The 24,779-nt window shown below is 35.8% G+C and overlaps 2 protein-coding genes and 1 pseudogene across 3 annotated transcripts; 2 read left to right on the top strand and 1 right to left on the bottom strand.

Annotated features, from left to right (window-relative positions):
- Positions 1-4,220: 4,220 nt before the first annotated feature.
- On the bottom strand, positions 4,221-5,887 carry LOC125194112 (uncharacterized; annotated as a pseudogene). Its single transcript, XR_016135575.1, has 6 exons — positions 5,462-5,887; positions 5,297-5,372; positions 5,046-5,173; positions 4,885-4,955; positions 4,701-4,782; positions 4,221-4,560 (listed from the first exon to the last, which is right to left on the bottom strand). The product of XR_016135575.1 is annotated as an uncharacterized LOC125194112 (transcript).
- Positions 5,888-10,387: 4,500 nt separating this feature from the next.
- Positions 10,388-11,773, top strand: LOC125201059 (large ribosomal subunit protein bL17c). Its single transcript, XM_048098950.2, has 2 exons — positions 10,388-10,606; positions 11,223-11,773. The coding sequence occupies exons 1-2, from the start codon at positions 10,423-10,425 to the stop codon at positions 11,630-11,632; spliced, it is 594 nt and encodes a 197-aa protein (XP_047954907.1). The 5' UTR covers positions 10,388-10,422; the 3' UTR covers positions 11,633-11,773.
- Positions 11,774-17,260: 5,487 nt separating this feature from the next.
- LOC125201056 (syntaxin-132-like) lies at positions 17,261-23,595 on the top strand. Its single transcript, XM_048098947.2, has 13 exons — positions 17,261-17,493; positions 19,132-19,242; positions 19,418-19,474; positions 20,559-20,607; positions 20,847-20,935; positions 21,022-21,095; positions 21,799-21,841; positions 21,927-21,987; positions 22,084-22,109; positions 22,189-22,266; positions 22,862-22,942; positions 23,104-23,169; positions 23,262-23,595. Exons 1-13 carry the CDS (start codon positions 17,473-17,475, stop codon positions 23,433-23,435), a joined length of 930 nt encoding a protein of 309 aa, XP_047954904.1. The 5' UTR covers positions 17,261-17,472; the 3' UTR covers positions 23,436-23,595.
- The last annotated feature ends 1,184 nt before the right edge of the window (positions 23,596-24,779 follow it).

Below are 24,779 nucleotides of genomic sequence, written 5' to 3' on the forward strand. Positions count from 1 at the left end.
ATTGCAATTAAGATCTAATTTTTCAACATGTAGCAAATTAGACCTTCAAATTTTGATAATTGATCAACCGACATGGCTCGATTAATTTAGTGATTGGAAATGCTAAAATTTTGTCCACGTCTACACGAGTGTAGAAATTTTGAATTTTTCGTATTAATTGAAATATTTAGTTTTAGATTGCGATGAAAGGGTTAAGGGGCATGGATTGGGCGGGTAGTTATAAAATGCAAACTCAGATATTGTACAAACTTCAAACTTTTTAAACACACTGTCAACACAGTGTAAAATTTCAAGATTTTGATATCAATACAATATCAATGCGGTGTCAACCATTGACACTGTGTTGATATTTTCTGTTGTTATTTTGTAATCTGTTCACAATTTTTAACAATCCAAATAATAGTTTGAAGTTTGTACAATATTTAGAGTTTGTATTTGATTACATTCTTGGATAAGGCTCTGTCCAACGCCGTTCCATCACCATTTGTCCATTTCCCCTCAACTATTTTCTTTTATCAATCACGAAAGTAGTACTAGTAATTTTGTAGATTTAAGAATAAATCTAATAGAAACATTTTTAACAAAGATTCAAGCGAATTATAGAGGATCGATTTTTAATGTGGAAATTTTATTTTATTTTTAAATTATTCTTCTTACAATTTGTTTCCCATTTTTAATGTTGCAACATAAAACATTTTTTTCTCGTTTATTTACAATTTTAAAAGAATTATTTAGGTTTGGCCATTTTCTTTTGAAATACTATATGGAGTATAAATTAATAATATGCATTTAAAGTGATTATTTATAATTTATATTTTCCCAAACAAATAATTTCCTATATTAATATTTTATTTTAGAAGTACATAACGGCACCATTTTTGGTATACAACACTCTGTGTCTATAAACCCAATATAACTTTTTACTTTAGTCATTACTCAAGAAATAAAACTAACAACTCATTACATTCGTTCACTTAATTATTTTTATGGACCCATTTTTTTATTTTTTATTTTTATTTAAATTAATTTTTCAATTTAATAATATAACAAAATATAAATTTTCATAGTTCACGGATCCGACTTTAATTAAGTATTCCATTCGTTCTACTATGTCGAAATGATGACCTGTTCAAAGAAAAATTATTCATACGTAAAATGTAATTACTTGTACAATTGAAACTTGAGAGACTCATACATATATGCTCTCCAACACCATGAGATTGAGCGCTACAATTTGGAGGCATTACTCGCTTAATTAAAACTCAATTACTCTTATAAAATATTTTAATCAATGACGCGCGCATGCGGCGCTTACAGAGTCTTTTCCTTAAACTTTAATTAATTTAACGACAGACAAGGATGGAAGTGCATGTACAAAAATAATAAAATAAACATTTTGATACAAGGTATAAAGGTTGAAGATTCCTTTCTTTGTTTCGTTATTTTCAGTGCACATATGTATGTTTCCACATGAATGAGAGACATTATGAATTTGGAGAGATAGAGATATCAAATAAGACAAGACGAAGACTCCAAAACCTAGCAGCTTTGATTAGTTTAGTCCCAAAAATGACCTGTCAATTATGTGGCCTTTCATTTATGGCCTTGTTTTCAACCTTCACCCCACTATTACATGTCCTTTTGCTGTTTCATACCAATCAATTACTACCACTTTACTTATCATTATTAATCAATCTCACTTTCCACTTAACTTTCCAGTGTCTCTCTTTAAATACCCTTCCATTGTAGAGAGAGTGGAAGTGAAGAAAATAGAAAGTAGGCGTTAGTAATGGAGGCTGTTCCAAGATCTATCCATCCTTCCTTTAAATCAATACATGTAAGGAAGGATGATCGATCTCGGACCAGGCTTCATTCCTCACGCCTTTATTTCTGATTACAAATGCTCAGCTTCTCTAGATCTGGTAATAACCTAGCTAGCTATCTCCCACTCTTCTTTATTATCTTAAATATATACATACCCTAAATTTATAAATCATAGTTTTAGGGGTTTTGTGTTGTAGTATGTATCTGGTCTGTGATGTCTGTGACTGTTTTCCTTTTCCTTTTGATGTGATAATTTTTTCTATATATGATATTCTAGTTTTATCATGTGTTTAGCTTTATCAGCTTTTGGTGAATCATCCCATGATCTATATACAGATGATGTTTTGCAGTTTCATACATGTGATTGGCCTGTTTATGTACAGGCCATGTTTCTTGTATTATATGCAATAGTTTTCTTCAATAGGGAAATATTATTCTACTGTAGTTATACTCAACTACTCAAGCAAGAAATACATTATATGGTGATGACCATATATATACATCTACATTATAATTCTTTTGTTTCGAAACTACTAGTATATGGTTTTATCTTCTATTTCCGACCAGCCTATAAATATTTACACCACATGTGTTTGTGTTGCAACTGCTAAAATAAGAACACATTTTGAACTCAACTCAATATTATCCACTACAAATAAACAGTGGAGGTGTTTTTATATAACTAGGGTTAAGTTAGTGTTTTCATATGTAGGGATAAGATTTATAACATTTCTTTGTCCGATCAATTTTCCGAGTTAAGATGTGTATGGATTTTTGTGTTTAGAATCGGTTGACGAAGGGCTAGTAGGCAGCCTTTGTATTTTTCAGGATTGACTATATGTATATACTACATAATTGAATGATTTCAATTATCTTCATCACATTGAATTCTGCAATCTTATTAGTTGTTTAAACTGAATGTGATCTCAAATTTTTAGTTGTTTAAACTGAATGTGATCTTAAATTGTAAAATTAATCCATAACTATTAAGATATATCAAATTTCTTCATTAATATTTTTATGTATTTAGCACTAATCTCGAATAGTAAACGTTCTATAAGAGTATGAATATGTAGCTAGGTATATCACATTTTTCACCTACCACGTGAATGCATATGTATGAACTTTCAAGTCTATATCCCTTTCAATTTTGTTCTTTTTCCTTTTTCTTTGGTTAAGTCATTTCGAAACTAAATGCACAAAACCTTACGTTCTGCTGTGTAATCACTTGGGAGAGAATTTATACAGTGTTTTCTTGTTTTATCACTTATTATTGGTTAAGTCATCTAGGTTCTAGCTAGGAAACTCAATGCACAAACCTCATCAAACGTCGTGATCAAGACGCCCTAGCTCGAGGCTGCCTGAAACTGAGGGCAGAGCGTCATTAATGTTTTGTTAGGTGGTTGCGGGCAACTTGGTTCAAGAAATGGCTGAGGCTCACAGGGTATAAAGGGTGTAGTACCTTGTTACGTGGGCAAATGGTTCATTCCTGGGCTTATGGCCTCTAACAGGTGCGCTCCCTACCGTTCATAGGATGGAGCTCGAGGTTGGGGGGAAGCTATCAGCCTAGGGGTATACGCGAAGGGATTGTCGAAAAAGTCAATTAATTTTGCCATCTAGACCACACATCAGAGCTTGCAACGTTTGAATCTTCATTTTATAACCGTATGCGGGGTTCTAGTCCCCCCCACCCACCCACCCACCCCCGAAAAAACCGATCGAGGTATTGTTTATTTGTTAGCTTTGGAAGCCTCGCTAGTCTACTCTCAAAGGCCGCAGATCCTGCATATATAGTGGGACGTAGCGCTTTGTAGGGTTCAAATCGGAGCTAATTTCAAACCGCTTTTGGAGTTCACGTACAAAGTCAGCGAAAGTAACAAACGATGAACAAGTTGTAGGAGGATTTGAATCCACACCATATGGCCGGAGCGGATAGAGCAATGAGCACGACCTGCACTCGGCGTCCACCAGCATGTTGTGGACAAGGAAGTATTGTTCGGCCCTCACGATCCAAGATATCACATCACTCCCATCAAATGCAGGTACCATATTTCGGCGTAATGGAGACTAAATTTCAGTACCGTTTTGCCTTGTTGTCGTAGAATAGCTTGAACCTTTAGGACCAAAGGTTCCACGTGTGTTGATGATGAATTCCCCGACCTCTCAAAATTGCTCCTCAAAACGGTGGTTTTGTTCCTACATTGCTTTCTCTAAACCTTTGACTCACTCGTTCATGCGCGTAGACATTTCTTGCCACGTTCACCGCACCAATTTGTTAGAGAAATGAAGTAAGGGAAGAAAGACACGTGTTTTGCAAATTGTGATAGTAAGAAATGCAGTAAAATTTAATGATACTCCTTCAAAAATGAAGGTCCTCACGAATTGTCATTCATTCAATATGATTCTCCAAAGATGAACGTCCTTTTACATCTCTATGCATTTTATACTAATGAAATTAAAAACAAAACAATAATATTTCGGGGGTTACATGTAGAACATCTGACAAGCCACGTCAATTAAAATTGGCTGGAAAATTAACTTCAAGGGGAATCGATACATCATCCAAAGTTCATGGTATTTCCCACCACTTTAAAAATTGGTGGAAAATACCAGATATTTTGGGGAAAGTACAGGATATTTTCCCAAGAAATATAAGAGACGTCAGATTTTATGGAGAAACAGTATTCAAACATTTGGCTACGTCTTGTGAGAGTCCTACTTGAGAGGCTTCATACCCTAAGATAATCCACAAATGTTGCAATGTAATGTTAAGCAGAGGTTGTAAATGAGGCATGTCATGTAATAAGGCAGTTCACAAAAGTTGAAACGTATCTCAGCTTAAGTTGTAATATCAACGTATGACTATAAAAAGTTACCTTTTCCACCCTGAATTCATTGACTGCTTGTCAAAGAGAATCATCAGATAATATCAACCGTGATAAAGCTCCAGTGCTCAGCCTAACGATCATCGGTCGGAAGACTTTAGGACTTCTAAGTGTATAATATTTGACAGCCACAAGCATGAAAATTGATTTATAATTTAAAGTTTGTTCAGAGTACCCTAATTTCTTTGCAGCATCTGAAACAGAACCTCCAACTGCAAATATAAGGCCAATCAAAGATCTCATTCCCTGAAAAATTTTGGGAGTAAATAATGATCAATAATTGTGTTGTGTTGACAAAAACGAGAGCTGGACATATGAGAAGGCATTAAGGCAAACCAGAGCAAATTTGGGGTTATTCGGTCCAATTTGAGACCCCTTGTCCAATCTGATAGTGGACTTTGTTGGAAGAATTTGAACAAGTTCTGGAGGAGGTACATACGTTTCAAGGTCGATAGTGTTCCTAACTAGACAGAAGGAATAGTATTCATTCATGTGCAAATTACAATTCCAGATCTAATGGAAATCAACATTCATTCATTAGAGTAAAAGTAAGTCAGTACATGGTTCCAAATATTATAAATGTGCACCTCTGAGGGCTAAAAGTTTACGCAGACGAGAAAGTGCTGCAGCCCGATTTTTGTGTTGGGATCTATCCGCTGATGCCTCTTTTGATATCAAAGTACAAATACAGAAATAAGTGGATAGATAAGCGAAGGACAAACATTAGCATGCTGTCTACGGCCTACACGAACATGAGCTGTGATTCCTGTTGGAAGATTCTTGAGACGCACAGCAGACTCACGCTTGTTGCGGTGCTGTCCCCCTGGACCTGATACCTTAAATGTATCCATCTCGCACTGACTCATTAGCTTCTCATCTGTCATTGCTAGGTACTCGCTACCATCGACAGTCTCAAAAGTACTAGTAACATTTGAATTGTAGTTTCTAGAGCATGCCACTATAGCTCCACTGGGATACCCTTTAATACTAGCTTCTTTAACAAGGTGGAAACTTGTTACTCCATCCGAAATCCTACTATTATTAGCTCTCCTATTAAAGTAAAAACTGACATGCAACCGAGAGTAAGCACAAGCAAGCTTTGTGAAAATGCTGACGCCACCGCTTGGGAATCTTAAAAATGATCTCAGGATAGAATGAGCCCATCTTAATTGAAATGTTCAGCAGGCATGAGTAAAACAGCTAAGCAGCAGTTGAACAGCACACATGATTCATCAGTATTGATTCTGAATGAAGAAGGACATAAAACTGTTAATGAAGTTTGAACCACTGCAAAAAACCCTTTCAAAACAAACACAAAGCTGGATATTGTTTACGACAAACTCATGATTGGGACATTTAGTTAAAACTTAAAATCATGCTCTTTACATTCCCCATATTACTTTCACAGCAGCCTATACAGTAAAAGTGAGTATCTTTATTCATGTATCTAATGGTTAGCAGATGCCAAAGTATAATAACCAAAACTAAGCAACAAGGCAAGTTGTGCCAAAATATATCAAGACAAAACGATACACTTATTTTCTCACTAAGATGCTTCACTCTCATTTAGAAAGGAATATCCATTCTCTTCATACTTCCTTCCTTCAGCTCAGCTCATAGTTTATCTAAAAATTGACCCCCTACTAAACTGGGATTAGCAGAACATATCCACTTTTTTCTCCTTTTGCCCTTGTATTTTTGTTTTCTTATTACAGACAGTCATTGCATATTCCATAAAACAGATGCAAATGACAGCATATAGCTGATTCGGAAATAAACAACAGAATAGACTAGGAAAGGCCAGGCACCCACAAAATAAATTCGGGAACAAGCTCAACAATGCTCCTGGCCTTTTGTGAAAAATAGAAAAAAAATGAAATGCCTACATCCACCACCAAATTGTCATGCCCTCTGTACCCAAAACAGATGCGCTGACCAGACTGCGCTACACCTCGTCTCACCACCCCGGAGCATATAGATCCACCCGATCAAACACCCTGGGGGAAAGGATACGATTTGAGCTACTACATGAATAAAATGAATAAAGGACTGTCAGAAATCCAACTTAGGCTATGGATAAGAAAGGTAAAGCTCTTTTCGAACAGGCACGGTCAAGGCCCAAGTATCTAGATGCTTCCCTAAACAACTTGCTGAATAGTCCCCGCACGGATGGTGTTGTTGACTATCTTTTTTCATTCCGTTTGATTGATTGAGAGGCGATGGCCCAATTCTTCCATACGCTCTTGAGCAGGCATCAAGTGATTGCCATTCTCATCCTCAGGAATGAAGGGCCTACCACCTCGATCAACTTCAGGAGCAACAGGCTCTGGGGAGTGGGGTGCTGGTTGATTTATGCTACATACATAAAGCTCCCAGTATAACCAACCACATACACGATCACTAAAATCCAACAGAATACAATGAAACTAAAATGACTACACTCGAATCTAAAACCGAGTATATTTAATAAGGAATCACATGATCAAACAAGCATTAACTTATTCAGTCCATCAAATTGTGCTTGTATTATACACTTATCCAGCTAATATACCACTCAAGCAAGTGGAAAAGATTAATCACTGCTGTCACGAGTAATGATCAGCAACAATTATCACTATCATACAACAAAATAGTACTTCCCGCGCTCATTTCGTTGGTTTCCCAAGCAACAAGCTATTAAGCTAAGCAAATGAAGTTCAATAAGTATTACTATTTGACAAACAAACATACATATATGTGTGTGTGTTGACTGAGATTAAAATCTGACCATGGATAAGGCGAGAGAATGGGCGTAATGGAGGTTGGAGGGCGGGAATGGACTCAGGTTAATCTGATAAAGTTTTCGAGGGAATGGGATCCAATTTACAAATTAGTTTTGCCCTAAAAAATCAATGTTAATTTATTCATAATCAGGATTACTAACTTAATTATTCCAAAAAAAATTTACATTATCATTTAAAATTTTAATTAGTAGTAGTACTAAATTTTTAGTACTCTTGCGTCGCCTAAAAATAGAAATTCTTTCATTTTAAGAAAATTTTCTTATCGATATCTATGAAAACTTTTTCACTAATATACTTTTCTTTATATCTTTCTTACTTTCTCAATTTTACATTAAATTTAAAAGTATTTGTTTTTAAAGACGAAGAGAGTATTACTATATTTTCGGTAAGGGTCACCAACTTCACTAATCCTAAATCATTCCTACTCCACATTCATAACAAAATAAAATAATTTTATAAATATGAGCAATTTTAAGAAGTGACGTTGAATTCATTTTATTTTGTCGTGGGTAGAAAGTACTCCCTCTGTCCCACTTAAGATGACACGTTTTCCTTTTTTGTTTGTCCCAACTAAGATGACACATTTCTTTTTTCGGAAACTTTCTCTCTTCAATTAATACACACAACCACTTTTTTCCACATCTATTAGAGCACTCCCAATGGGCTCGGCGTTAAACTCGGCGATTTTTCGCCGAAAATCGCCGAGTTTTCACCGGCCAATGGGACGATTTCGGCGAATTCTCGGCGTTATTCCTCCCGAATTAACGCCAACCGGCGATCCATCGCCGAAACATCGCCGAATCATCGCCGCCCACTCTGGGCGCGATTCGGCGATGTTCGGCGATAATTTTTTTTTTTTTTAAAACGGCTATATCTATAATTCCACCACTATAAATACTTCCTCTTCCTCCTCCATTCATCACACACAATTCTCTCAATTTTTCAATCTCTTATCTCAATCTTCAATCTTCAAAATTATGAGCTCTAGTAGGAAAAATTCTCGAAAAAGTAAGGGTAAGGGCAAAGAGTCGAGTTCGCAAATTCCCAACACTGATGAAGCAAATGAGCAGTGGTTGAGCTCGTTGTTGTCGATGGGTTCTCCTCCCGGCCAATATCCATATGCGGGTCCGTCCCCATTGCAGACTCCTACGCCACGCAGACTTTCTCCGTACTTCCAGTCTGCCCTCAGCATGCCCTCTCCAGCCGACGATGTGTATCGCCCCCAGATAGTCACATCGTTGTTCGACACCCCTGGATCAACCCCAGGCGACGAAGAATCTCAGGCCGCGATGTACACAACGGATCCGACACTCAGCACGGACGACTACGAGGTGGAAGAAACGCCCGCCGAGCGCCTTCCAGGAGCGGGAAGGGGAAGGCGCCGACGTCGACGGCTGCGACTGATACGGCTTCCGATGAGAAGCCGAAGCGGACAAGGACTACTTAAACTCTCGAAGAGTCCGAGCTGATAGCCAACTGCTGGGCGGACACGACGCAAGATGCGGTGCGCAGCAACTACCGGACTGAGATCATGTTCTGGGCGCAGGTTACGGAGAAGTACACGACCAACAAGACTGCCTCGATGAAGGACCATGGCAGTGAGGCGATCCGCCGGCATTGGGAGCGCCTCATGAGGGACTGCGCCCATTTCAACGGTATATATTCTAACTTGATGACGAACATGACGAGTGGCCAGAACGAGCACATGGTCCGAGATGAGGCCATCCAGATGTATAGTGGCCAGTTCTTGTCGAAGGGCTTCAAGTATTGGAAAATCTATGATAGGCTGAAGGATCTCCCCAAATTCCGGACGGAGATGCACAGCGCGCTGCACGGGAAATCGGTGCGCTCGCGACTTAGCGGTGCGGAGAGTGAGGGCAGCGCGATCCCCATCGACTTGTCTGAGGATGGTCCGCACGAGCGCCCTGTGGGAGCGAAGAAGGCGGAGGGGAGGCGGAAGGGGAAGGGCACATCGTCAGATGCCCCGTCGGAATCCCCGTTCTTACAACAAGCCACGTTCTCTTCCAATGCCGCCACTCTGGCGCAGTTGTACACGCTGTACTTCACCGGCGGCGGAACCCCAGAAGAGAAGCAGTCCCTCTGGTCGACCATCCAAAATATGGAGATCAAGATGGGCCTCTCGCCGGACGCTCCTCCCTCTTAGTTTTTTAAATCCTTGTTTTTTATGGTTTTTTATTTGTAGTTTTTTTTTTTCTCGTTGTATTATATTTTCCAATGATTAATACAACGACGAATTGTTCATTTATAAATCTATTTATTAAACACATTTGTAGTGAAAATTAAATAATATTAAAAATGATGATGTAAAAATGAAATGTTGAGTTAGGGAGAAATAAGGGAGAAACCATTGGAGCAGTTGGCTAAAAGTTGGCTAAAAACTGGGGATAAATTTTGGTTCTGATGTGGCGCTGATGTGGCAGGAGTTAGGGAGAAATAAGGGAGTTTTTAGGGAGAGCATTGGGAGTGCTATTAAAATATTCATCTTTCTTTCTCTCTCTATTTTAATACTTCCACCCACCTTTTCTCTCTCCAATTAAACACATTAACCAATAACTCCTAAAATCCCGTACTGGCTAAGGAATGTGTCATCTTAGCCGGGACGGAGGGAGTAGTAATTAGAATAAGTGGAGTAGGCGATTTTTATTGCCATATTCTTGTAGTACTACATTTTTATCTAACCTAATAAAATAAATTTAAATATTAAAAAACTCTTCTTCACATTTGCAAATTGCAAATCACATACGGTATGTGTAAAAATTCGCTGAGGGCCTGAGGTCATCCCAATATACGAAGTCCGTAGAAATGAAAATAATCCAAAGACAAGGGGGCAATGTGGAATTATCCATATAAACTTGGCGGCATATCTTCCACCCAAAATCAAAACCAGGGGAGTAGCAACATATCCAACAATGGCGTCTGCTTCAACGTTTAGCCTCTCTTCTCTACGTGCTGCCCTCCCCTCCCCTCCTTCTATCTGCTTTCCCAACGGCTTCTCTCCTTCAAACCTCAAAATCGCTCGCCCTAAGTCTGCCCCAAGGCCGCTCAACTCCTTTGTAGGTCTCGCTCCGCTGCTGCCCATCTTCTCTTCTCCAGGTACCAGAAAAAAACTATCAATAAATTTATGCAATTATTGGAATTGGACTTTTTTGTTTTATCCGTGATTTTGCGATGGTTTCTATTTGCTCAATTTTACTTGTATATTAGGGGTTTTCGGGTGGATAATTTCAAGGTAACGTTTTTAACTGATATACAGATAGGAAAATGAATGAATTCGAAAATGTGACTGTCTTCGATAATAAATGAGTGAATTGGAAAATGTGATTTTCTTCGATAATGGAGTAATTATTTGTGGATAAATAGTTGCTTAGGATAACAAAAAAAAGGCAGAATGTCAAAGTTTGCTTATCAGAGTCTAATTTTGAGGGATTGATTCTACTGAAAATGCTTTGATTTTGTTGGCCTGTTGAATGAGTTGATAAGAATATGTTTGTTTTAGCTCATCTCTTTCATAGTGTTAGTTCTACCTATTTCTCCTTTATGGTGATGAATGATGATGATTGCAAATCTTGCTATTACCAAATGTTATCTTATTATCATTATCTTTGATGTAATTATATGTTGATGGAATTCAACCCTTTTGTACTGTACGTAACATAAGGTTGATTTGATCTCTGTCCCCATAAAAAAAAAATTCTTCCAAACACTGTAGATTCATTTAGCTTTGAGCACTGCTTCCCCACGGTCGACAATGGTAGCCGATTCTTTGCCATGAGACACGGGAGGAAGGTGCCCAAGCTCAACCGGCCTCCCGACCAGCGCAAGGCTCTTCTACGAGGCTTGACTACCCAGCTTCTCAAGTATGGTCGCATAAAGACCACCCGAGCCAGGGCTAGTGCAATGAGGAAGTATGTCGATAAGATGGTCACACTGGCTAAGGACGGCACCCTGCACAAGAGACGACAAGCCCTTGGCTTCGTCTACGAAAAGCAAATCGTCCACGCCTTATTTGCTGAGGTCGGGGAGAGGTACGGGGACAGAGAAGGAGGATACACTAGGATAATCAGGACGTTACCGAGGCGTGGGGATAATGCTCCTATGGCTTACATCGAACTGGTCTAGGTTGTGATGGATATATTAAGCTTGTGTTCTGTGACATTTCTAGAGAGATTTTTGTAGCAATTCCTTCCTTTGTATCCGTATCAGTAAGACCGATTCTTTCCTCTATCCTTGATTCGAATCAAATATGATGCGTTTAATTTACTTTTCTTTTGAGACGATCTTGGATTTGCATGTTTTCTTATGTTATGTAACAAATTTTCTGTTCCTTATCAACATTCAATGGGGAAATTTATTCACAGTTTTGAATGATTGAATGCATAAAGATTGTACCAAAATAACGATTCCAACTCTGCAGTTGATTATGATCCAATTTCTCTTAATGATTTGATCGGAATGCTAGTTAATACTCAGAGCATAGAATAAAAGTAGAGTTACTAAGTACTCCATAATTTAACTATGTTTGATTATTTATGGGTACCAAACGTAACTTTTTAGAGCGTCTCCAATGGCGGACGTCGCGGTAGGACGTCGTCGATGTCCGACCGGACGTCCGCCGTAGTGGCGACGAAGGGCGGACACGCCCGTCCCATATGCCCGTCGGATGGGCTCGGACGTCCGACCCACGGGCGGGCGGACGTCCGCCACTGTGGCGACAGTCGGACGTCCGAGTTTTAAATTATTTAAAAAAAAAAAAAACTCTATAAATAGGGCTCGTTGAACTTCATTTCATTCACACCACTTGTGTTGACAAGTTTCTCTCTCTAAACTCTATGTTCAAGTATATCTAGAATGGCGAGTAGTCGTGCGGGTGGTGGTGGCGAAGACGCTAGTGATAGTGATAGTGATAGTGATAATGAATTGGATCTCGCTGTGGAAGAGGCGATTGATCGATTGCTCCGGTAGAGGCAGCAGTGGCGGCAGTAGGCGGCGGCGGCGATACCTTGGCCGATCCATCGCCGACGTCATGTACCCCGGAACCACATTGCTGCACATATTCGGTTGTATGAGGACTACTTTGCTCCGCAACCGCATTTTGGGGATGTCTTATTCCGACGACGTTTTAGGATGCATCATCCGTTGTTTATGCATATCATGGGTGCTTTAGAGAGAAGATACGAGTTTTTCAGGATCAGGGAGGATGCGGCTAGCAAATCCGGACACACGCCCTTACAGAAGTGCACTGCCGCAATCAGACAACTGGCGTACGGAGGCCCGGCCGACATGTTCGACGAGTACCTCCACATTGGCGAGTCTTCAGCCGTTGAGTTTCTGCTGAATTTTTGTGCGGGCGTTAGATCGATATTCGGGGATCAGTATCTTCGGCGTCCGAGCTCCCCCGAAGACTGCCAGCGGCTGATAAATATGCACGGGTCGGTGCACGGGTTCCCTGGGATGTTGGGCAGCATAGATTGTATGCATTGGGAGTGGAGGAACTGTCCCGTCGCCTGGAAGGGGATACCCACTTCCGGCTTCAAAGCCAAGCATCCCACGATGATCCTTGAAGCTGTAGCTGACTACCGGCTGTGGATATGACATGCTTATTTTGGAGTCGCCGGGTCGAACAACGACCTCAACGTCCTCCAGTCGTCGCCCCTGTTCAACGATCAGTGCAATGGCGTTGAACGGCAACCAGCACAATATGGGATACTATTTGGTGGATGGGATATACCCAAACTGGCCCGTCTTTGTGAAGACGTTCAAGCATGCGATCGGACCAAAGAAGTCCTACTTTGCGAGCCGTCAGGAGGGAGCGCGCAAGGATGTTGAGCGCGCATTTGGTGTGCTCCAGAGTCGATGGGGGATGGTGAAGGGTCCGGCACGACAGTGGTATATTCCCAACATCGGCGACATCATGTGCGCATGTATCATTTTGCACAACATGATTGTCGAAAGTGAAGGGGACAAACTGACTCAGTGGACCAACGAAGTATTCGCATTACCCCGTTCGTATTCGTGTCGAATTTTAATTCCGTAAATTTTAATTTTAATTGTGAATTTAATTTTATTGCGGGAAGTCCTAGTGGGAAGTCCTAGTGCAATGGGAAGTTCTAGTGATGACGTGGCAGGAAGTTTTTGTGAGAAGTCATAGTGGGAGGGCGCCACTGGAGACGCTCTTATTAGAGATTGAACTTCAAGTTAGGTCCCTAGAAAATAAGGCTTAGGGCATCTCCAACCATTCCCAAAAACCCAAATTTGCAGTTGAAAACACCTCCAACCATGCTGCAAATCGCATCCCAAATTGTCCTTTTTTTGCGTTTTTTGAACAGTGATACGCCAAAGATGCAGTAGCACTGTAGCTACTGCATTTCACTTTTTGAAGTTCCTGGAAATTGCCCTTGGCTCCCTCATCCTTTGTATTTTCGAATGGAAGTAACGACTATGGAGAGTTGTAGATGGTTGAAGAAGTTGTGATGGAATTTTTGAGATGCAGAGAAGAGAAAACGAAAAATCAGAGAAGGGGAAGAAGGAGATGGGAAGAAGACGATTGCGGCTTTGGGAGACAAAAAAAATTAGGTTTATAATATATTTAATGGCATGGGCTAATTAAACCACCTCCAATAAAACATATGTGGAGTATTTATTTTTGGATTTGAGAATCGGAGATAGGCTAATTAATTATTAATTATATGTATAAATGTAATGATGTATAATATTTATTTGTTTTAGGTCGGTTTTATTTTCAAAAATTTAATTGATATTTAGTTTATTTTATATAAATTATTAGTATTAATTATTTATTTTGTGTGATTTGTGAAATTATATTTTATATAATTTATTAAATAATTTATTGAGTATTAGTTATTATAATTTGAAGTTAGTGTATATTTTATTGAATGCATGATATATTTAATATAAATATATTATTATAAATAATTGTATCAAATATTTAATTATAATTGGAAAAAAATATTGACAAAGTGTTGTGGGGTGAACGTGTAATTTAAATAAATATGCAGTAAAGATTAATATTCTTTTGGGTTTTGAGTTTTGTGTAAATGGTTGGAGTATTAATTACTGTTTGATGTGACAGAACTGGAAAAATGGGTTTGAGTTTGGTGTAAATGGTTAGAGATGACCTTATATCATCTCCAACAGTACTGGAAAACCTAAAATGCAGTAGAAAAATACCTCCAATGGTACTGCAAAACCAACCAATCTCATTATAGGTTTTTGAAGAAAAAATACCTATCTTTAAGTTTTCACTAAAAGTATACCAAAAACACTTTTTATAGTTTTAGTTATTACATTCAAGTCCAAATCAATTCATATTTATCAAAATAGAAGAAGAGAAGATAGAAAAATTAAAATACAGATATTGAAAAACTTACAGAGACATTTCAGCGGCGCGAGGAAGAAGAAGCTTGAAAAAATAACCTAATCCAATCTTATTTATATTTGATTAGTTATTAAATAGTGGGCTGGCCCATATTATTGTTATATTATTCAACATAATTAAAAAAAAAGTCTATTATTTTAAGAGCCGTTACTTTTCAATATAGAATCAAAATGTGAGTATTAGATAGATTAAAAACTTATCGGTACATATAAACATATAGAATCAATATTTTTTCAAAAAATTATTAGATAGATTAATAACTTAGCGGTACATATAAATCTATGGAATCAATTATTTATATGATGCAATAAAAAATAAAAGTACTCATCTTGAACTTCGAAATGTATTAGTTGACCATTTGTGAGAACAATATACAAATTTTGAACATTGAGTTTTAGTTATTTTATGTGTATATAGTATGTTTATGTACCTGTGGTATTTTTAAATGAATTTTAATTTTGAGTTTTAGTTATTTTATGTGTACATTGAAATATTTTTTTATAGTATTTTTATTATATTTAATTTTTTTGAATTTTATAATTTATTATTTAATAAATAATAGATTTCATATTTAGTTATATTAATTAATAAATCTTATATTATACTTATTTAATTTAATTTAAGATATTGACAAAGTGTCATGGGGTTAGTGTGTAATTTAAATAAAATATATAGGTGTGATTAAAAGTATAAAAAGTTAATGGGTGAGGAATATTCTTTTAGGTTTGAGTTTTAGTGTAAATGGTTGGAGCAAAATCAATATTTAGTGTAATATTTACGCTAAAATAGGTTTGAGTTTAGTGTAATGGTTGGAGATGCTCTTAGACCTTTTTAAGTCTAAACTCTAAAAAGTAGTCTGTGGAAAATGATAGTAAATCACTTTTCAGGTCATTTTCAACTTTTTCTTAAATTGATTACTAGTTCACTGCTATTTCTGAATTCAAAATTAACATTTAAGGTTTGCATGTACTAAATTTGTAATTTCTTAAAAATATAATGTACATATATATGTAGATAATAATTAAAAGATACACCTTCTACTTTTTAAAACTATAATTGCATGTGTTAAAAAATAACCGAATCCTAATGTATAACTAAAAATGACCATCCATATGTAGAGGTGATTATTAGATAGGATAAATAGGTCATTTTCAGATCGATTTTATTGATAACACGAATGTCAATTTTAGATTTAATTCACACCCCACGTATAAACTAATACAATCTTAAAGTAATCTAATTGTTATCTTTAAATGATACAAGTGTTTTTTATTTCATTCTTTCATTTTTTAATGTAATGATTAAAATTTGATTTCTAGTTATGCATTATAATTTAGATATATTTTTTATTACTAGCCTATTAACTCCGTCCTATAGAAATAGGTCATTTAAGATTGACACGGGTTTTAATGTGTAACTGGTAAAGTAAGAGAAAAAAAGAAAAGGTAGTTGAAATTGTGTAGTGAACAGTGGGGCACTAAATGATAAAGTAAAAGAGAAGAAAAAAAATTTGTCATAAATGATATGGACTATTTCTATGGAACAGACGAAAAAAATGGTTTATTTCTATAGGACGGAGGAAGTATATATTTTTAGATAATAACATGTTCATGATTTTTATATAATAATAAAATTAACCTTAATTATATTTATTATTATTAAATGTAATGTGTATACATCTGAAATATATAAATATATGCAAGTAACAACTTTTTAACAAAAATAATGCTTTTAAAATAAAAGTAGATAACTAAAAAGTAAAACATATATGTAAACAAAAATGTTAAAATAATAAAATATTATAGCATAGAAAAAAAGTATTTATTTATTTTAATCATAAATTTTTTAAAAAGGTCACATGCCAACTGCCAAGCCATCATTGGCTAACAAATTCGTGCAAGGCAAACATTTGAGGGTTCACATAATAAAGCTGGCGTTTTCATAGACAAGAATATTTACCATAAAATCCTACCATTATAAATTGAGAATGAAAATTTAATATTAAGGAATATATTTACAAATTTTTTGAAAGATCATAAATTCTTTCCTGAATATTTCAAAGATTTTGTCATTTTTTATCTACGTTTAGAAATTCGGTTCATAAAGTGCAGTCAACACTTTCAAAATTATTTCAGAAATCTTCACTAAATACCAATTGTAATTACTTTTGATTTAAAGTGTTTTATTTAGAAATTTCTAAAATTAGACCAATTTTATAATTTGGTTCAAATATAAAATATTACTATATCATTTTATTTCCAATTTTATTATACATTACTATAATAAAAAAAATGAGTAAAATATTACCAACACCAGCTAAATCAAAATATAAAAGGGATCGGAATTGAAATCCGAGCAATTCCAAACAGTCCATCTCTCTATCTCTCTCCTCGCTGTCTCTGTCTCTCTCTGAAAAAGTTACAAACACAAAAGCAAAAGAAGGAAGAAGTAGAGAGAGGAAGTAAAAGGAGGAAGTCACAGAGATAGGAGTCTTTTCTCTAGGAAAGGAAATCTTTTGTTCAATCTATTCCTCTTTCGTCTCCAGATTCCTGCGGCCTTCACAATGAATGACCTTTTGTCGTCGGTAAGTGTTTCCCCTCCTTTTCTCAATTGTCTGATTGCTGATTGATTTGTTTATCAATTGGTAAAATTGAAGCAATTGCTGGCTTTGAAAATCTTCAATGTCAATGCAGTAGCTTTTAGCAGCTGAATATGAAACGAATGAAATTGCTGCAGATTTTAGTTGAAAACTTGAGGCATAAAAAGTTGGCATTGCTTATGAGTGGGAGAAGCTGTAAAATTGAATTTATTTTCCATTGTATGGTTCTAACGGTTTTGAGTGTAACGAATCTATTCTTACAAATGTGTACAACTTTAGCTCCATCTTTGTCCAATTGTTTAGCATACAGGTGCTGGTAGAAACAGAAATCACTATCAAAGTTAAAACTTGATCACTTCTTGCTGGATAAGATCAGATTTCTATGTTGCTTGTAACCAAACTATTGAACTTACTGCGAGTTTGACTAATCAGACAAATTATTATACACACGCAGAAATATCTGCAATTGATGATTTAAGTTATATACTTGCACAATTCGTCAGAGATTTTGGACTAATTGGTGGATGGCTTAATATGGTTTTAGTTCTTTCATTTTCATCAAACCTAATAATTATCTAAATAAAAGTTGTCCCAGTTTATGAATCATGTAAGTATTATCTTGTATTGAAGGAAGTGGTAATGTGATTTTCACATGCTTTCACCAAAAGATGCTTAAGAAAGTATTACAATTAATGTGGCTAGCTTAGACCATAACTGCATCCCCATGAACACAATGATGGTATGTGGCAGTGTCGCCATGTATTAATATATTATCATCTGGATCTATCTCATTGGTAAACTCTGTCCTTTCCGATGCATTAGAAAGGAATAAATCATGTCAAATATATTATCAGAGATCTGATAATGTGGTCTGTGGGAAAGAGGACTCAAATTTGACAAAAATAAATAGAAGGGACCTCAATTTGTGTCTGGAACCTTTTGGAGAAACGTGTCTATGTTATTTTTGCATAGTTGGCAACTTGGCATGTAGCTGTGAGTTTGTCATGTTCAATGAGTATTTTGATTAGGAATCTCAATTTATTACAGGGATCCTCTTTATAACCAATATAGAATAGGGGAACATCTTTGAGAAGAAACACACTAGTTTAGATTCTCGGTTCAATAATGAGTTACTTAACTAAATGAACCAAAGCTAGGAAACCTTTTGTTATAACAGACCCTAAGTCGTAAGTGCACAGTCCATGCTTACTCTAGTTCTCATTTACACAAAATGGAAATGATAGTTATAACTTTTAGATGTTTGAATTTATAAAACTTTGTGTCTAAATATACCAAGTCAAGGGTTAACAGTCTGGAAAAGAAGTGTGACCAAGAATTGCTTGTCTAATCAAATTCAGAATATTTGATCCCTGTGAGATAATTCCTTACAACAGTTCTTACACTTTTCATTAATCTGCTCAGGAACTAGAGCACTGATCTTGAAACTATTAGTAAAAGTGTAACACCCATCTCTTTTCATGATTTGCTTTTGTTTAAAGTGTCTCGCCCTAATTCAAAAATATAGTATGCTTTTAGCACCTTGAATGTGGCTTATGTTGCATTTCTTTGTAAAAATGTAATCCTGAAATTGTCTGTTTTCTTCTTCTTGTGTAATCTTTACAGGATTCATTCGTGAACTCACGGGATCAAGGAAATAGAAATGGTGATATTGAAATGGGAATGGGAACGGATCGACAAACAGGCGACCTAGGCTTGGAAGATTTCTTTAAGCAGGTGACTACTACTAATCACTATAGCGCTTGATGAGGATCATTAGGAGTCAGTACACTCCATTTTACTTGATTACTATATGACCTAAAAACCTGATATTATAATCAATGAGTTTATACTTATTTTATTTGAGACTTGGGCTTTGGTTGCATCTAATTGTGAATTGACAATTTGACAGGTTCAGGTTATTGAGAAACAATATGAAAAGCTCAATGCCCTACTGAGAAAGCTTCAGGTTTGTGCTGCTATTTCTCTTTTCTTGTTTCTAGATTGAACTCATGTTGTTAAGAATAAGATGAATTTCTCATCTCCTTTTCATCTTTTATAACATCCAAGAAATATAAAAAATGATAAAGTGCTTGTAGACCTACACAATTTCCAGCCTAGAATATTAAATATTTAAACTTTCCTTCTAATGAAGTAATGAACTGTGGCTGTGATGTTCAATGTTTGGTGCTTTTGGCTATCTATTTGTTAGTACTATACTTAAATACGAGCATTTTTTACTTCTTACTCTTATTTTAAGTTTTAACCATATAAGTTATTGCTGTGATGTCATGTTTAGAGTTCGATTAGTTTCTGGTTTTCTCTTCATCTTATTAACTTATCATGTTAAATAAACTCAAAAGTAATTCCCCATGACTTGGGCGTATCCAACTTCATAGATTCCATGAATATAACTATCTATCCTCACATGAAGTTATATACCTGATTCCACCTGATTTTCTGTTTTACTAGGTCAGTGGAGCTTTATTACATTTGCTATTATAATGGTGTGACTAGTTTGACCGAGTAGTAATTGCTTAGATTTTTCCCAGGAGACTTTCATTAGTGTCTGTTCTACTCATCTGTCCCTTTTTTTGCCACTCCTGGTTTTCAGTACGAACTGCTCCATTCAAGTGCATTTCCTGAAATAGAAGAATCTCCTTCCTTAGTTATTCTAGCACTTAAAGTAATGTTTAATTTCTTATAAGACTCATATATCGCTCTCAATTCATATCTAAATACCTGACACCATTAGTGGACTTCATCATCTCTTGGGGATGGAGTGGAAGTCAAGTCATTGAGAATTTGACTAAATTCTGAACCCCAAATCCTACCTCATTTGCATAGGAGTGGATGCATGCATATGGAATTTTCTCAGGTCTATTGCTAGGTGTCTCACTGTTGTAAATTAGTTGAATATGTGTACAATTTTATTCTGCTGTATCTTCCTATTTGACATGTTAAGTGTTGGTAAAGGTTATCTAAGCTTGGACATTCTGGTTATGTTATCATCTATCTGAACTCTGATAATATTTATCATCCCTCAACTGCAGGATGCTCATGAGGAATCAAAGGCTATCACCAAGGCTGCTGCAATGAAAGGTACTCTATTTTGACAAGAATATATTGCAGGCATACCAGATTAGGTTTGCACTGTAGCTCAAGCATTATGTTTGCTTGGTATACGTGCCAGGACTTTAATATTTCTATCTACATGAGCAGCTCAATTCTCTAATCAATTTCATCTTTGTTGGGCATTTTATCAGCTTTTATTTCGCCTTGGTTGTTAGTTTATTCTTGTGCTCCTGGCTTCTTTATCACTAAAAATTGTAACCCTGTAGCAATCAAGAAGCGAATGGAGAAGGATGTTGATGAAGTAGGAAAAATTGCACGTACAATTAAATTAAGAATTGAGGAACTTGACAAAGAGGTAAAGAAATGTGTTGCATGTCTCATTGTGGTTTACATACTGAATTTTTCTAGTACTGGTGATTGATGTTTTCCTGTGTTTTATAGAATTTAGCCAATAGACAAAAGCCTGGATGCGGAAAAGGATCAGGCGTAGACAGATCAAGAACAGCTACAACAGTGTAATTGTGCACTCCTTTTTTCCTATCCTGGCTATTGTTTATCATAAGTAACTGATGTGCCATTCTAAATTTGTTTACCTCGTGCATTCACTTAATTTATGCTGATTTCGGTTAAAACATCAACCAAGAGTAACTATTCTTTATTAAGTTTGAATTTCACGGTTCAATCTAGATATAATTTAAGTATCATTCTTTAGGTTGATTACTCAAGTATGTTAATGTTAATTATTAATGTTTGGTATTTACCTAATATAGAAAATGCTGGAGTTTCTTTGCACTCAATTATTGTCTAGTGCACAAGCACTACCGTATCTCTCCTGGTGTCCATTTTCTAATTTAACTTAAAACTCTTTGGGTAACAATATTTATTGCCTCTTTAAATCATGCATGTGTGTACCATTCGTAAAGGAAGTTTTTCTTATAAATTATAGGAGAATCTTTCCATGCAGTTAGGGGAGAAGACACTAACTGACTAAATTGTTATTAGCATTACTTGTATTGATCGGATTTTGTTGGTAAATCTTCAAAATTCAAATGTTGTATCTACTTGATTAAATATTCTTCCAGTCCCCAATCATTTTGCTCCTTCTTCATTCTGCAAGTGACAGTTCTTTTTTCTAACCTGTCTATGATTTATGAATTTTATCTACTAGTAATTGAAACGGTCAAATCTTATTTCTTATCGGTTAATGTTTGAATACAGGGCGTTGAAGAAGAGGTTTAAAGACAAAATGTCTGAGTTTCAGGTAGAGCAGACACACTGTTATGTTGGCATGTTGTAAATTTTTTTCTAAATTTTGTTTATCTAATGTTGTTATAAGTATTCTGCAGACCTTAAGAGAGAATATACATCAAGAGTACCGTGAAGTAGTTGAGAGGCGTGTATTCACAGGTTTTGATGCTTGTGTACAAACAAATATTTTTTCTTTAGTATACCATCTTTCTTAAATTGTATTAACTGGTTTGATGGCTGTCGTGTTCCTTCTAGTGACTGGCAATCGGGCTGATGAAGAGGTGAAGCCAGTTGTTCCATAATTTCCATAAACTTTTTCATGTATTAATATGTTATTGATTTTTCAAACTTCTATCCCAGACAATTGATCAATTAATAGAGACTGGAGACAGCGAGCAAATTTTTCAGAATGCAATCCGAGAACAAGGCCGAGGCCAGGTATATTCCTGATTCAAAATTTTCGTCTTCTGTTTTCTTCTGCTCGATTTTCTATTTGTTTGTTGCATCGTATTGTTATTTCATTGTATATAGATACATTTCTCAATACTTGTATCCATTCCATAAACTTTTCAGCATGTAGAAAAAAATGAGGTTGGTGGGGATCTTTCTGATTATTTGAGTAAAATGTGTAGCTTTACCTTTATAGAGTAAAACACAACACATGCACACACTCACACCTGATAACCAACACGTCAGACCTGAATGGCTACATCCTCACATGCTAATTTCTTTCAGTTATACTACCTCCGTCCCCCAAATATTGTCCCACCTTGACCCGGCACGGGTTTTAAGAAATGTAATGGAAAGTGAGTTGAAAAAGTTAGTGGATTGTGGGTCCTACTTTTTATATATTAGTTTTATAATAAAATGTGAGTAGGAATGAGTTAGTGGAATATGGGGTCCACTACCAAAAATGGTAAAAAGTGAAATGGGACAAACTATGGGAGATGGACGGAAATGGAAAAGTGGGACAAACTTTCAGGGACGGAGGTAGTAGTACTTATTAATCATGCTAACATTATCTTACTTGCAGGTAATGGACACACTTGCGGAAATTCAAGAGCGCCATGATGCAGTTAGAGACTTAGAGAAGAAGCTTCTTGATTTACAACAGGTATAGTGCTGTGGCTATTAATTTATGTACATACATCATACACACTTCATTGTCAACGTAGACATTTTGGAGGAGTTATTTCATTTAGGGTAGTTCTGGATATCATTTAAATCGATCCTCGTTGAAGAGTTAGTATTGTTGCATTGCACTGTCTTGTGCAGATATTCCTAGACATGGCAGTTCTGGTGGATGCTCAAGGTGACATGCTCGATAACATAGAGTCACAGGTACCCTTAACTAATAATCTTCCAAGTGATAACAAACGACTGTACTTGTGTAGTTCAGCGTAATGGATCCTTTCTTCACTGTGATCTCCCAGGTTTCATCTGCAGTAGACCACGTGCAGTCGGGGAATACTGCCCTGCAGAAGGCCAAGAGTTTGCAAAGGAACTCGAGGAAATGGATGTGTATTGCAATCATGATCCTTCTCATTATTGTGGTGATCATCGTAGTAGGTGTGCTTAAGCCATGGCAGAACAAGAACGGCGCTTAGCTCTTTCCTTCTGCCAGAGTGTATTGTATAATACCAAAAAAAAAAGAGTATTGACTATTGAGAATTGATTTATTTTCGAGAAATCATGGTGTTTATTCTTTTTGGTGATTGTTCTTGTGTAAACTTCGCCAATGTGTAATCTAGTATTTAAATTTTTATCCGGATGTGTATTTAATTATTTAAATTTATGCTCATTTTTTCAGTTGGACTTTGCTCAAGCTACCAAAGTTGATCATTTTAGCTACTGTTATCTTTAATACTAGTATGTTTAAGGCTCTATTCAAGTTGACTAATTTAGAATAATTTTAGCTACTGTTATCTCATGAAATTTAGAATAATTTGCAAAATTTATTTTAAAAATTTCTAACACACTTAATGCTCAAGTTGATTCACTTATACACTAGTAGTAGGATTGATTCTTTTCCAACATAGGTTAGTAAATTTCAATTTAAAATACTAGTACTTTACAGGCAAATAACCCTTTTTAGGATTATTTGCCTATAAATACACGAACTTTCAATATTTTTTGTTATTTTTCCTAAACTTTATTTTTTGAATATAAATGCATAAACTTTAAACTTTTCTGATTTTTCCCCTAAATTAAAAATCAAAGCTGATGTGGCATATTAAAACTTATATGGCAATTGAAACTATATTATTTTTATTTTACTATTTGAAAAAAATAAAATTAAATTCCATATTATCACATGATTCACATCCTCTCTCCTATTCTTTGTCTCCTGCTCTTCTTTCATCTATTCTTGCCATCTTCTTTCTTCCCACACATTTACCATATCCAAATCCTTCATTTACTCAAATGGATATGAAATGAAAACCAAAATAAGAATAAAAAGCTACTCCTTGCATAATTCATCAGTTTTCTCCATTGATTCCCACAATGGCACCGAGACCCTTCATATTTTCTTGAACTCCAGCCTTTCTTGCTTTCCAAACCCTCATAGATAAGCTTAGAAATTGTGATAGAAATATTGTTTCTTTTCAACTGGAATTGCTATAAAATCATTTTCATTTATAGAAATTTGAAATGAAATTTGGGAAGAACGAAGTGAGAGAGATAAATGAGATGGCAGAATGATGATATGGAAGTTTAATTTCAATTTTTTTTAATTTATAAAATAAAAATAATATAGTTGTAATATGCCACATAAGTTTTAATATGCCACATCAGCTTTGATTTTTAATTTAGGGGAAAAATCAGAAAAGTTTAAAGTTCATGCAGTTGTATTAAAAAAAATAAAGTTTAGGGAAAATAACAAAAAATGTTAAAAGTTCACGTATTTACTGGCAAATAATTCTTTTTTTTTATCACATTCCTTTTTTATA

The sequence above is a fragment of the Salvia hispanica genome, chromosome 2 (assembly GCF_029641045.1).
Source record: "Salvia hispanica isolate PSC_SH4W2 chromosome 2, Shi_PSC_v1, whole genome shotgun sequence".
Classification (NCBI taxonomy): domain Eukaryota; kingdom Viridiplantae; phylum Streptophyta; class Magnoliopsida; order Lamiales; family Lamiaceae; genus Salvia; species Salvia hispanica.

Bases quoted from the DNA above. Each gene is read 5' to 3' on its own strand.
- LOC125201056 (XM_048098947.2), top strand. From the start codon at position 17,473: ATGAATGACCTTTTGTCGTCG. The intron at 20,608-20,846 runs GTACTCTATTTT...GTAACCCTGTAG, and splicing joins CAAGGCTGCTGCAATGAAAG to CAATCAAGAAGCGAATGGAG. The intron at 22,943-23,103 runs GTATAGTGCTGT...TGTCTTGTGCAG, and splicing joins AGCTTCTTGATTTACAACAG to ATATTCCTAGACATGGCAGT.
- LOC125201059 (XM_048098950.2), top strand. From the start codon at position 10,423: ATGGCGTCTGCTTCAACGTTTAGCCTCTCTTCTCTACGTGCTGCCCTC. The intron at 10,607-11,222 runs GTACCAGAAAAA...CAAACACTGTAG, and splicing joins GCCCATCTTCTCTTCTCCAG to ATTCATTTAGCTTTGAGCAC.